Source organism: Malurus melanocephalus, unplaced genomic scaffold (assembly GCF_030028575.1).
Source record: "Malurus melanocephalus ecotype Western Australia unplaced genomic scaffold, MMel_1.1 scaffold_116, whole genome shotgun sequence".
Classification (NCBI taxonomy): domain Eukaryota; kingdom Metazoa; phylum Chordata; class Aves; order Passeriformes; family Maluridae; genus Malurus; species Malurus melanocephalus.
The window spans coordinates 1741368-1758951 of record NW_026623348.1 but is presented as its reverse complement, the minus strand read 5'-3'; the positions used below and the strand labels follow the sequence as shown (position 1 = coordinate 1758951).

At 39.2% G+C, this 17584-nt stretch overlaps 1 protein-coding gene across 1 annotated transcript; it reads left to right on the top strand.

Moving 5' to 3' along the window:
- Nucleotides 1-10: 10 nt before the first annotated feature.
- Nucleotides 11-15857, top strand: SLC30A4 (solute carrier family 30 member 4). The gene is made up of 7 exons (XM_057369914.1): nt 11-560; nt 5394-5540; nt 10372-10525; nt 10811-11024; nt 11315-11420; nt 12767-12901; nt 13534-15857. Exons 1-7 carry the CDS (start codon nt 170-172, stop codon nt 13686-13688), a joined length of 1302 nt encoding a protein of 433 aa, XP_057225897.1. The 5' UTR covers nt 11-169; the 3' UTR covers nt 13689-15857.
- The last annotated feature ends 1727 nt before the right edge of the window (nt 15858-17584 follow it).

The following is a 17584-nucleotide window of genomic DNA, read 5'->3' as shown; positions in this document are numbered from 1 at the left end:
CCGCGGCGGAGCCCCCACGCCGCGTTCCGTCCGGCCTGCGCACCGCCCGGCGGGGCGATGTAGGGGACATGCCCTGACGGGACGACGAGCGGTCGGGGCGCCGCCTGCGAGGGCACAGCTGCGCCAGCGGGTCGGCCGCGCTCGGCGAGGCCCCCTGAGCACCGCCGCTATGGCCGGGGCCGGGCTCTGGACGAGCATCAAGTCCCTGCTAAGGAGGAGCGAGGACCCGCTGTTCCTGAACGATTCCAGTGCCTTTGACTTCTCGGACGAGGTGGGGGATGAGGACTTCCCCAGGTTTAACAAGCTGCGCGTGGTGGTGGCGGACGACGGTTCGGAGGCGGCTCCGGAGACGCCGGTAAACGGGACATCTCCGGGGATGCCGTCGGACGACGAATCCCTGCTGGACCGGGACATCGCCCTGCGCAGCGCCGGGGCCGGCCGGCCGGACCCTTGCAGCGGCTGCAGCAGCCGGCGGGAGCGCTCCAAGCAGAGGAAGGTGAAGAAGCGGCTGACGCTCGCTGCCTTCCTCTACCTCCTCTTCATGACGGGGGAGCTCATAGGTGAGTCGGGGGCCTGCTGTGCCGTTCCCTCACAGCTTGTTACGCTGCTCCGGCCTTGGCTTGGAGTATTTACTGAAAGAAACCGTCGGTCCTTCAGGGAGAYCAGAGACATGAGCTACACGTGCAGAGTGAGAGAGAATAAAGTCCACCTGCATTTTCCATGAAAGAATTTGCAACTTCCCTTACCTGAATCTCTTACCAATTCCCCGAAATGGCATAATGGATTTCTTTGTCTAATGGATTTTTATTTCTCCTTTTAAGTTTTTAGGRTGTTTTTAACAAAGGAGAAGTGTCGTGAACAATTTCAGTATTTAATATCTGCCATAAAATTAAATTTAAATTTCAGTTTAATCTCTGCCATAAAATCCTTCCGTGTTTGCAACAAGAGAAGAGGGAAATTCAGTTTCAAATGTGACATTTGTCATAACAACGAAACTAATACTGGGAGGTATATTTCCTTATTCACCAGATACAGCAATACGCACTATTACTTAGAACTGAAAACACAAGTCCTGAGCTRTCAGTGGCAATCCAGTGAAAAAATCCTGCTCTTGAGAATTTCCTGATGTCCTGTTGTGCTCTGGACTAGCACGTGCTCCATTAAGACATAAATCATAGGAGCACARTCAATTAAACTGATAGGCATTTTTACACCTCTTGCTATAAGAATTGCAAGAGTTGCATTAAATTATTTGTGGTTTTTGTTTGTTAGTTAGAACTTGCCCAATATAGTGGTTTTACCTGAAAATGAGTTCCCATATAAGCATCTCMTGGTTGGTCAGAAGAATGAACCTATTGCTCAAGTTTGGCTTTTACTGCTCYCTGCTAACGACTGTGCTGTGCAGGATGAGGAGAACCTGTGCGTTATACAGCAGTCTGTACTGAACAACTGTGCTTTATCTAATAGGCTGTAGCAGCATAGACTCAAAATGTGTCCCTGAGATGCATAGAATAGCTGTTAAATGTTATGCCTTTGCTATTTTCTAATAATTTTTACAAAGTAAAAATTCAGTATTTATCTTYTAGTCTCTGTTCACTTACTGTGCCCTGTTACTATCTTTTTTTGATACATGCATGCCATGCAGTGCAAGTGTCTGCTGGGTGCAACTCCTGAAAAATGCTTAAACGCTCTCATTCACTGTCCCTGATATGGAGTTGTGGGGATACATTTCTTTAATTTCAACATTTAAGTCTGAATGTTGAATCAAGTCTGAATCAGAGCTAATCAGATTACTTGCCATAATTCTCACACACAAAAAAAAAAAAAATCAAATCATTTAAACTTTCTGGAAGTGAAGAACAAGAGATACCTCTGGTATAGTAGCATGTGACCTATATCCCCCTCCTGACTTCTGCAAATTAAGTTAGTGAAGTGCTTGTTTCGTGAATTGAGCTCATGCTCTTGGATGCTCTTGTTAGTACAGCTGTGAATTGTGTCTTTAAGACAAACTTGTGCAAGATAGATAGAAAGTAAAATCATTGCTAGAGGATAAATAATGCAGTTTATCCTATAGACGCAGGGAAAAAAAAAAAAACCCTAGGAGAGAGGTTCCATTTTTCAGAGAGAGAGACCAGAATATCGACTGTGTCTGCACCAGTTTTATTTGGGGCCTTATTCAGGAACGTAGGTTAATGAAAAGAGTGGTTTTGTCCTTCAGCATGTCTCAGTATGTGGCTGGTCATTAATAACGCTGCCACGATACATCAGCTTATTATGGCTGAGGCACTATGTGTCAAACCTGTTGTGGGGATTTGCCTGAATGCCCCCATTTGCCCCCTGGCTCCATGTTTTTTCTCTGGCTGAGATTTTGGTTCAGCATGAATTCAGGTAAATTTCATAAGCAATAGTGTTGTATTTTAGGTTTAGACATCTTTTAACGTGAGAGTGATGTTGATTGTATTTCTATCAGAGTTCTGATGTTCACTGAACTTAGTTCGTTTGAAGGGTTTTTTACTGAATGCCTGAGCTGTTGGCAGGTTGATGCTCAAGTTGCTGGGAGTGTTTCTGTTTGGGGCTTTAGATCTGATTCATGCTGTTGTAGACCTCTCCATAGCTAGAGCAGGGAGAGCTCTAGAAATAATAGGTGTTGAGAGTAAAAATACTGTCTCATCACTGTCACATCATCTGTTGTTCTTCCCGTACGGTCAGGACTCACGCAGGCTTAGCCCAGCTGGATTTGTCTGTACAGAGTGTTAGTGCTGTACTGTGAGTTCATCCTCCTCAGGTCTGGGTGTGCTTTTTCCAGCCATATTTCGTTCTTTGGGCACAGAATCAGAGAGCACTGASGGCCAGACCCATAAAATATTCAGGTATCCATCTTCTACAGAGAATAAAGAGAGGGTTTGGTTATCTCTGAACTTCTGCGGATCTCGACCTGTATGACTTGTCATAGGGCAAATAATCATCAGAAGAAGAGTAATTAGAGATAYAGTCCCCAAGTCCTGGGTCAGTGTCCCATCTATTTAATTTATTTCACTCCAGCCCTCTACTGTGTACTCTTTGGTTGGTTTCAAATTTCCAAACTYTATGAATTGATCTGAAACTCAGGTATTTGGGAAACTCTGATCATATAGGATATTTTAACTGACTTCCTTGTATGATCTTTGACAGATTCGAGTTTCTGAGAAAAAGGCAGAAGACTCTATCAGACAGTTAATTTTTCCAGTAAAAATCTTCCTGCTGCYTTCATTGCCATACCAATGTCAGGATGAAGGCAATCTTGTTTCAGCAGCTTTTTTGTGAAATCTTGATTGGCATATTTTTTCCAAACTCACTACCCCAGTTCATCTCARTGTTTGTTGTTTAATTTAATGAAGAGTCAGATAACAATTTACATTTTGGGGAAACCATTGTGCATCAAGAAATGAAAAACGTATTGCAAGTCCTAGTTAGCTTTTCTGACAGGGTTTTGATGTTCTCAGCTGTGTTCTGAGATTTCTAATTGATCATCCATGAGGAGAACTGCTGTCCTTCATGGTTCACTGAAAACAGTGGTGAGCCATCAAGCTGTCTGTTTGTAAAGGTTATAGATGTCTTTTTTTCCAGGTTGGCAATTGTATTTAAAAAGCCCCTAGGCAGTACCTTTAACCAAGCGGTGAACCGATACCTTTAGAAACAGAGAACCTTTGATTTCAGAACTTCATAAATGGCAATAATGTTTTCTTAATCCACTGCAATCCAATGCTGCATTATGTTTAGCTTCAGTACCTGAATTCCTTCCTTATAATTTTATTTTGAAAGACTTAAAAGTGAGAGGCTAGCTGCAATGAAATTGACTCTTCTTGGACTGAAGTGTTTCTCAAAATTAATACATATGAATCAACATATATACTGTAAATAATGATATGTTAAACTACTGAACTAAATGTCCTTAGATACAAATTATTTTTTGTTCTCTGTTGACTATAAAAGAAGCTGAGTTGCACTTTTCTAAGTATTTGTTTTTAATTATGGGAAAACACCAATTAATTCAGAAAGGAAAGGTGTAACTCATTTTACTTAAAAAGCCGCTGAATTGTTAAATCTTAAAAACTCAATGTTTTTTGAGCTGTGATGGCCTTTTKGAGAATTACAGCCTCAGAAGAATTTGACATAGAAAGTTCTGCCCAATTGAAGAAAGGGGATGTAGGAATGGAGCTGTTTGAAATGTAGTGCATTTGGTAGTTACCCCCAGCACAAGCAGTAGTGCAGTACCAGCTGTGCTCCGTGTTTGGCTGGGGAGCAGAGTGGAGCTCTGTCTGCAGGTGTGGACATAAGAACACCCACAGCCACACACACACAGGTTTCATGAGCAGTCTTAAAAGCATTCAGCCAGTTGTGAATTCCCCTTTGCTATTTCCTCTGCTCAGCCTCTTCACTAAGACAATTTTAATTGTATACGAAGATTTCTTTATCTGAAATGTTAGTTGGAGCCTCAAGCCTGCCAAATGGCACACCAGCTGCGTGCTTTGCTCAGTACAGTTTACAAGCTGCATGACAAACTCAAGGTAAAAAGAGAAACCAAATCGTAGCTGAGCTGACACTAAAGATGTGATCTTTTCTGCGATAATGGGCTTTCCTTCAAGCATATGGAAGACAACACATCCTGTCCTTGAKTCTCCTTTGTATAAGGGACACTTAGGCAGAGGGGCATTGTTTAAATCTCTCACCCATCCAATAGTAGCTCTAGCAGTTGAAATAGAACAAASATATTAACCTTTAATCTCGGGTTATTTGTCTCAATGCAGCTCATAAGTACAAGAAAAAATTATGGTAATAAATAACAAAAATGCTATACAAGTGGAAGTAATGGTYTGCAATAGGTATTGACAGAACTCGCACAATCCTGCCAGGACAGGGAATAATTAAGGTTAAAAGATAACGTAAGGAAAATAAAAAGAGACAGGGTAAATTTCCTTATTGTTGAATCTCTGGACTTAGGTTCCTGTTCTGTCATGTCAGAATGTTTAAAAAATGTAGTTTAATAAAAGGATCAGTGGATTAAACACATGTGCAGTAATATGTGGAGAAAAGATACAAAAGTGTTTTGGACCTGATCCTGCAAACATTGTGATGCAAGGAGTCTTTGTTAGAATAACAGGAGTGAATCSTTTCTGTGTTACTCTTAATAGAATGCACACTTGACTGCACTTTTAACTGTGGTAGCCTTAAATTACAGCATGGCATTTTGCTTGTAATGGCAAAACCCTCCCCATGTTTAGTGGGTGTAAGAAGGGCTCTCATGTACTTATTGCACTATATCTGAAAACAAATAACTGTAAGCTATGCAAGAAGGTATTATGTAAAATAATGAAAAATGTCATGTGTCCTGACTTTTCCAATWATATTTTCAGGTGGCTATGTTGCTAACAGTCTAGCAATTATGACAGATGCACTTCACATGCTAACTGACCTTAGTGGTATTATTTTGACCCTCCTTGCTCTCTGGCTGTCTGCAAAATCTCCRACAAAGAGGTTCACTTTTGGATTTCACCGCTTAGGTATGTAATATCAGTTTTTGYTATTAAAGAGTATTTTAAGCAACAACTGTAAAGAGCACTAATTCTAGAAGAATTGGCAGCTAGAAAGAAAGCAGCAACAAACCTAAGAGTTGCTTTAACTAGCTCTTAATGTCCTTTCTGGCTGTTGTGGATACATTGCTTAGGTTGTATTGCCACAAGGGAATAGACTTTAAAAAAAATTGGTCAAAAGTTTGATGGCAGAATTTCTTTCACTGGGAGTAGGGCGAGTCTCTCCATCTCTATCAGCTAGGACTTAGCAGACTCAAATTCTGAATGCTTGATTTATCTTCCATCTTAAAGAGGGAGGYTGGGGAATTGAATTCATGATGACATTGATGGTGCAGGAGCTGTGCATGTCAGCCTGTTGTTGCTCACAACAGATTATTGCCAGTGCCCAGGATTTACAAAATCTTGTTGACTTCAGCAGAATTGTGATACTGGAAAAAGGTCCTATTGCATTTTAATCCACCACTAAGAAGTTATGTAGAACATATTATTAGAGAGCTCTGCCCTGCCAGAAGTCATATAAATCAGTATTCCTCTTGCATTCCCCAAACCACAGAAAGCTGAGATTAAAATGTCCMATGGTTTGCAAAATACAGCAAGTTACTTTACCTCTGTCCAGTTTAGRTGTCCCTAAAAAGAAGTATAAACAGAATTATGGACTAACCCTTGGAAGAATACTTTCAAGATTCATTACTTCATGTTTGGAAATGTAATGATGATAAAGGGTGTTTTCATGTGGTTGCTAACTGGATATAATAATTTATAAAATACAGCTGCAAGTCTGTAGACATTTTAGCAAAAGCTTCAAAGTATCTTTTTCATGAAATAGGTAATTTCTARTGTCACAGTTTTCTCCCTGTCTTCTATAACACTCTAGAGCATACATTTTTCAAGGAATTTAAGTCTTGTGTAGTCACTATTTGCAATTCTTATTTTGGCTGCTAGAACAGCAGTAGAATTCAACAACTCCATCACTCCTTGTCATTTGTCATCAGTTAGTCACTAGTGCATGAATGCATAACTCTGTACACTAGCTAAGCTCTTTGGGGCTCTAGCAAGAAAGCATTAGCAATGCCAGCATTTCCCATTACAAACTTTTCTTTCATGAAGTTTTAATTTTGTGATAGGAGCTCCCCTAATACTGAAACCTGACCTTGCAGGTATGCCCCTGGCATTTGCTAATACCCTCCAGAAGGATGTTCGTTAGCATTTATACATTCTTTAACCCTATTTCAAACAACCCTATTTGGGTAGTTTATGTCTTTCTAACTTTTCTAAAACCAAATAGCACATATCTTGAACACGCCATGGCCTTGCTTAAAACGGGCATATCTTATAAAAAATATAAGAAACTTACTTAACGATTAAAATCTTACTCAGTTCTGTAAATTTTCACAGACTTTTTAATTATTGTGGAAGAAGAAATCCCTGAGGATTTCTGCCACCTCATTTGCTTTATATTTTTTCCTTTCTGTTTCAGTGTCAAGAGAAAATAGTAGCTACACTGATCCAGTGGTGGTCTATGGGCCAGATGTGGCCTGTAAAATTAGTCTGTACTGCCCTTCTCCCTTGGAGAAGCTACAGGGAGCAGCATCTCAGTACTGCAACAATTAGTCCTCCTTTCCTGCTCCCAGTGCCAGTATGTGGTCAAAGACTAGCACAAGTTGTGGAGTGTCTGCAGTTGGAAATACATGAAACCCACCTGAAGCAGCCCTGAGCAACCTGCTCTTGTCCTTTGAGTGGGACTACAGTTTCCAGGGGTTCCTTTTTACATCAGTCATCATGCAAAAGTAGCAGCAGTGCAGTTCTCTCTCTCTCAGAGAGCCTGGGGCTGGGGAGAAGAGTTTTCTGTGGCTACAGTAAGGAAGTGAGTAAAGGCCTTGCCAGGGACCCCTAAAGTGCAGAAGATGGGATAGTTCAAAATTACTACACCCAGTCTTTCTCAAAATCACATTTKTAAAAATTATTTGCCTGATTTTAGGCACCCAGTCTGAATGCTGTGGCCTGAGGGCCCASTTTCACACATCAGTGAGTGCTGGCAATGAACAAAGCCATTTCTAGAGTATATCCTCATTGTAACACATTTTTCCAAGAAACCCATATGTAAGAAGCTTGTCAGCAAATAATACCAGTTCAACAATACCTTAAATTTCACAAGAGAGATGTTRAAACATGTCAGAATGTTAAAAATAGGGTACAGATTGGGCATCTGTCACAGAAAAAGATGTGGAGYATTTGTTTAAAGCTGGGAATATGTGTAAGAACTGTCTCATCACTGACCTGCTTTGCATTAAGTTCTAAGATAATCCATACATTCAGTAGGCATRAAAATGTTCTAATGAACAATGTTTCTGGTACTTGTTATCATTTTTGTTTGTAGAATGATGAATTTTCAGACTTGTTCCCATAAACACTGCTTTGTAAAAGCAACAGACCTGTTAGTTGTCTAGTCAAATTCCAGAAATAATTTTCATTTATTTGAATTCTCTTTGAATACATWATATATCTGTTCTGTCTTCAGTTTTGTGCCATTTTCAGTGGTGAAAAGGAAGCTGACAGATTCAGGAATGGGTTAGAAAAGTGAAGACAAAATAATGGAAATTGCAGTCATGTCAAAAAAGAATTAAATTCTTGAAGCCAAAAATAGTTCAGTTTCACTACCAAGTGTAGATAGCTCCTTTTCAGCAAGACATTGAGCAGATTTAAGCAAAGATATGGAATCTGGCACTTTTCCATTGCTGCAGAGACAATGTTAGTAATGACAGAATCAGACAGTCCACTGAGACAGGGATGCACAGTTCATTTCACAAGAAGTGAAAGATCTCAGCACAAATCTACAATGCTGACACGACAGTGACTATGGAAGAAACTGCAAGGAAAACACTGGTTTTCATTGCAGAAAACATGGCTTTAGATTGTAAAAGCACACTATATTATTTCTCTGGTAAATGCTAATGGGCTATGGCTTCACACGTTTTTTTAAAAAGCATTCTGGAAAACCTTCTAAGCAATGTATTGTGTATTTTTAGGGCTGTTGCCCTGAATAATATGCCGGCTTTGTAAAGAACACTTCCATTTGTATGAATATTTCCAGGATTTTCAAGTTGCTCAGAAATCATCTCAGCTTAATGATAGTTGCCTTTCAGAGCCTTCTTACTGCCTGCTAATGCTGTTCCTCATCCAGGCATTGACACTGCTACCCAGCAGCTGAATGCATTGGTGTGTGTTTTTTCTCCCATAAAGATGTTAATAATTCAATGTATGGATCAAGGGATTTTGGTGATGTTAAAATGCTGATGTAGCTGCATGGGTTGTTTTCTGTAATACTTGGTAAGTAAAACACTTCTGTGTCAGAAATGACATCTGCAGTCACCAAAGTTATACTGCTTGCTGGCATATTCAAAGCACAGGGAGAAGAGAAGCAATTCTCATTTGAGTGTTCTTAGGGCTATGGTATAGCCAAGGGCAGAATTTTGCCCTTGCTGGGGAATAAATCAGGGCAACATGTGTGGAACTAGGGRGAAGAACAACTCTTACAATTCCAAGTAAATTAATTCCACCTCTGATCTTTGAGTTCACAGAGGAAGGCTGAGATCCCAGTGATCCATCTGGCAAGTGACAGTAATGAGCATTATGCATAATGATTACAGATTACTCAGGCATGGCTGCAGATTTACAGGCAGTACAATGGAGTGAGCATTAAGGTTTTCCCAGTGCTTTTTGTACAGCCCTGTATTAACTTGCATATAACTGAGGCAGTCCTTAACTGGGCTAATGTTTCCTCTGTCAGCTGTGTTGCTTTTTTTTTGACTGACTGGGAAACACCTGTATTCTATATAGGAGGACCTTAGAATTGTAGTTTGGACTCACCCTCCTCAGGTTTGTGTGCTGTTGCCAGCCCAATTTCATAACTCGAGTTCTGAAGCAGCACAAAGGTCCTGACCTATAAATTACTCAGACCTGTTTATTTACCTCCCATCTGAGCAGCAGGAACCTTATAGAGGATTGTAATCACTTTCCACAGATGTAAATGGCAGCAGAAAGGGCAGGACAATGAAACACTAGTTTTTATTAATTTTCTAGTGTTTATTAAGATATATGTTTCCTTTTAAAAGTTCCTGCTGATCAGATAAAATTTCTACACCAAAAGAATGGTCATACTTTTATGAAATACTAATATTTAGTAAACATTATATAATGTTAAAACAGCCTATCACAGCAATTGAGAAACTTACATTAAGCAAGCATTTGTAGTTGAAATCTGCCTTAGATAGCATTTATGAGCACATATGTCGAGGAGCTTGAGTGTCATGTGTGACAAGTCTGTACTGTTTGGTTTATCTTYTATTATCTCCATCCTAAATACAAAASGATATATAAAAATAATGTCYAAATYCAGCTTAATACTGGATAGTTAAAACCAAGGTTTCCCTTATTTGTGGGTAGGCTGGTGATSTTCAAGATCACCTGTCCTCCTCACCCCTGGATGGGGCCTTTGCCTGTGACTTCTCAGGCAAATATTCTGGATCATCTGGAGAAGTCAGGCTCATCACCTGTGCAGAAGTTTTCAGAGAAAACATAATTTGAGGTGTGTACTGATGATAGGGACGTGTGAAGGAGTGGATTAGAAAAAAMTCCATTGGTTAGTCCTATTATACAAGTTTTATTTGCCACACAAATTGTTAGTTTATATGAGGTATAATACATATGAAGTAGTTAAAACAAGGCCCTGTCCACATTCTAATTGGAAACAGAAATAGATCTGAGACACATTTTTATAATGTCTTTTCCTTTCTGTTTGCAGAAGTACTGTCAGCCATCATTAGTGTATTGCTGATCTATATCCTTACGGCATTCCTCTTGTATGAGGCTGTTCAGAGAACTATCCATATGGACTATGAAATAAATGGTGATGTCATGCTCATCACAGCAGCTGTCGGTGTTGCAGTTAACGTAATGTAAGATCTCTCTCTCCATTAATACTCATAAATGTATTTCTGAATAAGCTGCTAATTCATTCATGGCCTGTAACTTTCTCATGAGATGYAATTTTGCTGGACCTCTTAATTTTCATAAATAAGCAATGATAATGACTATTACTTCTTCAGTTGTTTGGAATTATTCAATATTATTCAAATATTAAAATGAAAAAACCCCAGCAAATYCTCCCTACCCAACAAGTGCCCCCACCCAACAAACCCTAAAGCCTGTTTCTTGAAGCATTTCTCTTCTTTCTCTTTCAGAATGGGGTTTTTGCTGAATCAATCTGGTCACCTTCACTCCCACTCCCATTCCCACTCTCACTCTCACGTACCTCAGTCAAACTCTCCAAACACATCCCAGGGCAGCAGCCATGGAAACAGCAGCCTGGCCGTGAGAGCAGCATTTGTCCATGCCCTGGGGGACCTGGTACAAAGCATTGGTGTGCTCATAGCTGCCTACATCATCCGCTTTAAGGTAAGGAAGGCCTCTCCTTGAGGCATGGGGGAATTYTTGTGATTTCAGTTCCAGTGATTAAAAAGGAGCCTGTTTTTAWAAGTTATTTAAAATACCTGTGATATTTTATTATAAGCTTCATCCATTTATGCAAAATAAGCAAAGCTGTCTCTATTACTTATATTGTAATTATTCAAACAAAAAAAAAATCATGAGGCTTGGAACTAGAAGTAACTGTGTTTTCTGAGTCACATTTTTGTAAGGGAGCTTRTTTTCATACATCCTTTGACATGGTGAAATTTCCCTTGCAGCCGGAATACAAGATTGCTGATCCTATATGTACATAYATATTTTCCATACTGGTGGTTTTTACAACAATTCGAATTCTGTGTGACACAGGACTGATTATTCTGGAAGGTAAGATCTGTGCACAGTCTGCAGTACTTTACATGCCAAATACCAGTGAGCGTTGGYCCTTTCTTGACACTGCCATCACCATCTCTAAGTGGATTGTGCCTGGACACCTGTCTGTCTTGGTGCTGCTTTAGTCTGGTGGTTCTTCATGGCTTCTCTAAATTGCAGCAGTCTTYAGGTGTCTTTGACTGTGGCCAGAATGACACAAGTCCTATCTCAGCCCACTCTTTACCATCAGGAGGAGGGACAGTGAAATGTACAGAACTTTCTTATGTGTCTGCAGTGACTCTCAGCTAAATTGAGTGAACATTTGCGCAGACTCAGGTCTATACTCACACTTTAATTACTTGTACAGTTAAAGTGAATGAGAGTGCAGGTGAAAGGAGGCAGCAAGCTTAGGCCAAATGTCTGGACACGGGATTCATGCCTGTCTTGCCTTCCCCTTTCCCACAAGTGCCTTTGTATTACTTGTGTGCATCTACTGGTCCCAACAGGGGAACTGCAAGTTAAGAGAGRTGTAAAAAGAAAAAAASGGAAGAAAAAGCTGAACACAGCCTGAAGGATCTTATCTTGTGTGACATGGAGGGAAACATCAGTAACATTCTTTCCTTTATATACTTGCCAACAATTACTGCCTGATCTCATAGTATTATATGATGGAAGTGAAGATGTTAGGCCTGGGAGAAAAACCCTGGGTTTTAGCTGCACATTCCTAACTGTCTCATGTTAGGAATMATTATTGCCTTTACTTTTATTRTGTTATGAGRTTAAATCAGAAATCTCAGAATCTTYAGTCAAGTGCTTTTGCTGTCACTTAAGATTAAAAAAAATACCCAACGAAGTTGTAATTCACTGAGAAGGCAAAAATGATGAAATTTGCTTAAGAACCCTTAGTTAGCTCCAAGTTAATAGATTTAGCTGAAGAAGACAGGTAAGACCAACTAATGAGGTATCAGATTCCAGCATTGTAGCTGTATGCTTGATACTTTAACAAATTTTGAACTTGAGAGTCTGTTCTAGCCAGTTACTAGGGGTTAGAAGCTAGTAAAGTTGTCAACAAAAATACATCATTGCAAAGGATCTAATGCTGGCTATTGCCAGAGAGTGGATTATGGACAGGACAGGTTCCAGTAGAGACAGCACTGCAATTCCTTTAMAACTTCTGTATCCATGCTAGACTTAACAGGCCCATTTCTGTATTATTTTCTGCTGATAACATGAATGTTACTAACCACTTCCAACAGCACAAATTCTATTTTTTTTGGCATTGAGATCTGTCCTGACATTTTAAAGGCCACTAAGACTTTGCAGAAGACAGAGTTAATTTTCTCTCATGTTTGGTATCACAGGAGTTCCAAGGCACATAAATGTGGATCGCATCAAGGAAGACTTGATGAAAATTGAAGATGTTTATTCTGTAGAAGATTTAAATGTTTGGTCTCTCACTGCAGGAAAAACAGCTGCCATAGTCCACTTGCAACTAGGTAAGCTGCTGGATAGCATAATTCTAAATTAAATCCAAGTGTAGGAAAAACCCCACCACTTCCTCTTCATATTGTTAAGTTGAACCAAGAAATATCATTCTGGGGAAAGAAAATCTACTAAGTCTGGTTTTGTACAGCAAGGAATAAAACCCATTGGCCCAGAAAGACATGGCATAAATGAAAATAATGCAAATAAAATATATTTATACCAGAATACCCAATACAGATTCTTTGGGTAAGAAAAAAAACAACACGAAATTTCTCCTCAGAAGTTTTCTTACGTGTTTAAGGAAAGAAAGAGTGAAGTTCTAATGTGAAACAATCTAACATATGAAAAATAAATGTTTTGCCAAAACATGTGCTGATTCAGACATCTAACTGTACCACAAATACCAGTTTTTAGTAAGAAAGCTCAGGCTTTTTTTGGGGAAAAATGTCAAACACAAAGAGAGTTCTATCAAGAGAGGTGTAAAATAATAAAAAGAGATATACAGGGACCACAAGAACAATATTAATTAATGAGTGTGAGCAACAATTATTCTCATTGGTGACACTGGGATAAGTTTGAAAACATTGGGATTGCCCAGTTTTCTTTATGAGTGAATTTATTAATTATTTTCTTAATTTTCCAGTTCCTGGTAGTTCATCTAAATGGGAGGACGTTCAGTCCAAGGCCCGACAACTGCTGCTGAACACATTTGGAATGTACAAGTGCTCTGTCCAGCTTCAGAGTTACAAACAGGAAATGAACAAAACCTGCCCRAGTTGTCAGAGTTCCAGTGCCTAATTTCATATGTTTTGGGAACTGCTGCCTTATTCTTTACCTTGTGTAGTCAAAGACTGAGAGCAATAAATGCAAAATGAAAACTATCCAATAGTAACCATTAATATGTGGATTCGTACCATGGGACATGCAGCAGGGAGAACTGGTGCTGCAAAAAGTGCAGTGGTTGCCCTACAGAACACATGTTTCACTTTCTCGCTTGTACCGGTTTATTCAATTTATTATGATTTTGAGAAAAAGCTGTTTCTTGATTATTGTTTACAAACTGGAATGTGGTTCTGCAGATACCTCACAAATTACAGTCCAATATTGTCCTTTAATCATTACGTACCACAAAGTACCCGCACTCCAAACAGAGTATCAAATATTCAGTGTTTCAGTCAAAAGTCTCTCATGCGGATCATACCAGGTTTGTACAAGATATCATGATCCCCAAATTAATTACTCAGTATTTTTGCAATAGTAATTTTCTTACAGTATCTCAAACTATTAACACACACATGAAGTTGAAATCTTGTGGAAACKGTCTCTTTGGAGACACTGCAAAATACAGAATTTACTGTACCCAGACCAGAAATTTAGCTTTAATCTGGGCACTCAGAGATCCAAATAGGAAGATCTTTGCCCAGACTTCGGGTATTTAACTAGAGACCCAACACTGGACCCAAAGGGTTTTAAGTGATCAGTTATCTTTAATGTATTTTAGAATAGGGTTTATACATTAGAAACAGGTTATTTATTTTACGAAGTTTTGACTTGTAAGATGAATTTATTAATAATCTCGAATGTCTAAACYATAATTTGATTCACGTTAAAAGGCCAGTTGATTAGCATGCATTCTAATTGTAATTAATAAATGTTCTGTAATGTATAATTTTTCCATGATTGTTTTGTTTAAAAAAGTCAAATGATAGAAGCGATGTTTGACATGAAAATACTCGCAAATGCAATCTACAGATATGTGCATCTAACAGAAAAGTGAAGAGCAGAAGTTTTAGAGACGCACTGTTCCATCCATCACAATCTCTGACCTTCTCATCTTTGCTTTGAGCACAGCATGGCAGCATCCCAACAGGATGCTACTGAGCACAGCAATAGCAGTTCCCACTACCTAGCCTATGCATAAAGCAAAATCCATGCAAGCCCAGTAACCTAATGGTGTTGGACAATACTGTAACAATACCGTAACAACCTATAGCAGCAGAAAGGCCCTTTTGTATTTACAGAGARGAGGCAGCCTGAAAAGACTGGATTTATCTGGACAGCTCAGAGTCCACAGTGTGGAATGGTTTGGCCTCATTGTGAAACTGCTGTATTTTGAATGTATACAAGATAATCAATCTTGATACTTAACTATCATACACCTGCAAGCTCAGATTTAACCTGCTTGKGAAGTCATTGGCATTGAAGAAGCTAAGGGCAGCAAGAATATGACCTACACAGTTCAGAAGATGGGAGGAACTTCAAATGTCCTTTCCTTATTCTGTACTTTCATCTTTATGCTCAACTTCCACTGACATGAAAAGTAATTCTCTGTGTGGATCAAAAGGGAAAATTTTTGCCCAGTTACGGTTATTGTGATACACAGCTGGGAATACTTCAGCTACTGCCTGTTTTGAAATTCATTAGGGTTTCACATTTTCATCAGGCTGATTTGTATCTGCATTTGGTGGTAACAATCTTGGCTTCTTTTCTTCCTTTTGGAGGTAGGGGTCACATGAATTTTTATTGGTGAGAACTGACAGCACATTGTGGATTTGGACAAAGTGCACATAGCACTGGATTGTGTTTGTATCTGTTTGGGCAAGAAACAGGAACACTCATGTACAGCATGGGAGCACATGCAGCTCAAAAGCAGCACTGTGCTCGGGAAGGTAATGCTGCAATACAAACACTRTCATTAATTAAGCCATATCACAGTTCATGAAAAATGTGCATCCYGTCCTTACAAACTTACTGGGAAAAACACCTCAAACCACAAACAATAGGTATTTTGCACATACTAATGCTCAAATGGGTTTTGATTAAATTGGGGTTTACAGTTGATGTAATTAGATGTTGAAGTACAGTAGACATGTATTTGCAGTTTTTTAATAATTTACATTTGTTTAATTGAAGAAAAAAGGTGTGTTGCTTTATTGTGGTTTTTATTAAATCAATTATTAAACTTCACATTGTGTTATAAAATATTTATTTGTATTTCTCTTGTCATCTTTGAATTCTTACAGCAATCTGATTCTTAGGGTAACTGTGTTTTTAAATGTCTGAACACTCAACTTTAATTCAGTCTGCAGATGCTATACATAGAATTAATTAAATCTCTTTCTTTAGAACAATTTAAATCTTGTTATTTCCCATGCAATAATTGCACTTTCGAAAATATAAGCTGACAGAGTATGGTGAAGGATCTACCACCCCTTACCAGAAAGCAACTGTCAAACATTCTTGAAACCCTACATTCACCCTTGAGGGGCCGTTTTTACCAAGGTCTGTATACTGCAAGTTCAGAGAAAAGGCAACAGAAGATGAAATGAGAATTAAAGTATCAGTAAGTTTTTATATACTTCAAGGTAATTTTCAGTATCATCTTTWTAGAAAAGGGGCATTATTATAAATAACGTCTAGTGTCTTTCCAAGCCATGTTATTTCATGAGGCTAAGATAATTTACACACTCTTACACTAATCTCTTTCTAACAAATCCTCTGCCTGAAATGAAAATGCATATACTTGATAGGACTTCTTTCTAAGCAAAAGACTTGCAAGATCTGAGCAGGTATCCACAGCTAATATCCCTGGTTTCCAGAGCTGTGCTGGAATGCTCTTCCTGATTGAACAGATGAAATCCTGTGAAAATTCTCTCACTTCTGGAAGTCCACACTGCAAGAAGGTTTTTCCTTTCTACATCTGTGATTGTCACCCATCATTTTCTGGAGCACAGATACAATTTTGATGACAACCTACTCATATGAGTCAATAAAACATCTTCGTATCTGTAGATTGAAAACCCTCACATCCCACTCTTCCCTTCTGAAGTGTTCTTATCCTAAGAAGAAAATTATCAGAAACATAGTTTGCTTCTGAATGTTTTCTTTGCTTAATTAYGTGGTTTGGTTTTTGTTTTTAATTGTGTTGACATTTAGTCTTTTCAATACCAGCAGCATTTCTTTCTTCACCAGCAGAATAACCATTTAAAATGTCATACTTGAATCTGGTCTTCAATTATCTTACTACTGTACATATCTGCTATTTCTTGCAGAATCACTCCCAAGTGGCAGAATGACTCAGAAAAGCAGTAGGCTGGCATTCAAGAGTAATTTTTTTACATAGAACGAAAAACCCCAAAAGACACTCATCAAGTAATGAGTGGCAGATTTTGTTCAGGTATTTTGGTGAGATCTCATGAGGACATGGCACTGATGCTGCACAGGCAGAGCTGTTAAAGCATTATTTCTCTCTACAGACACCACCAGAGTACAATAAAGATAAGCTGCTGGGTAATACTGCAGCAGCTTCCTAGACTCCAATAAACCAGTCTATTGGCAGAGAAGTTCCCTTAGGATCTCAAGCGAAGGGGACAATTCTCTGGAAATATCCAGCTCATTTCACTCTATCCATCCAAAATGGCATTGCCAAAGTATTTTTTCTTGCTGKTTGCTCCCAGCACTTTCAGTTTTTCCAGGAGTTAGCACACCTAGCACAAGTGTCATGTATCACCAGCTCTTTGAATTATGCCACTGCTCTCAGCTTCCCTCTCTTGGTTTTCTTGCCATATTCTGTCCTCTCCACAGTTTCATTAATAATGACCAGCTCACTCCTTGGGTACCTGCTGCTTACAGGGGTCACCAGAAGCTTCTCTCCTTGTACCAGGTGTAGAGCACATCCCAACAATAAATACAGA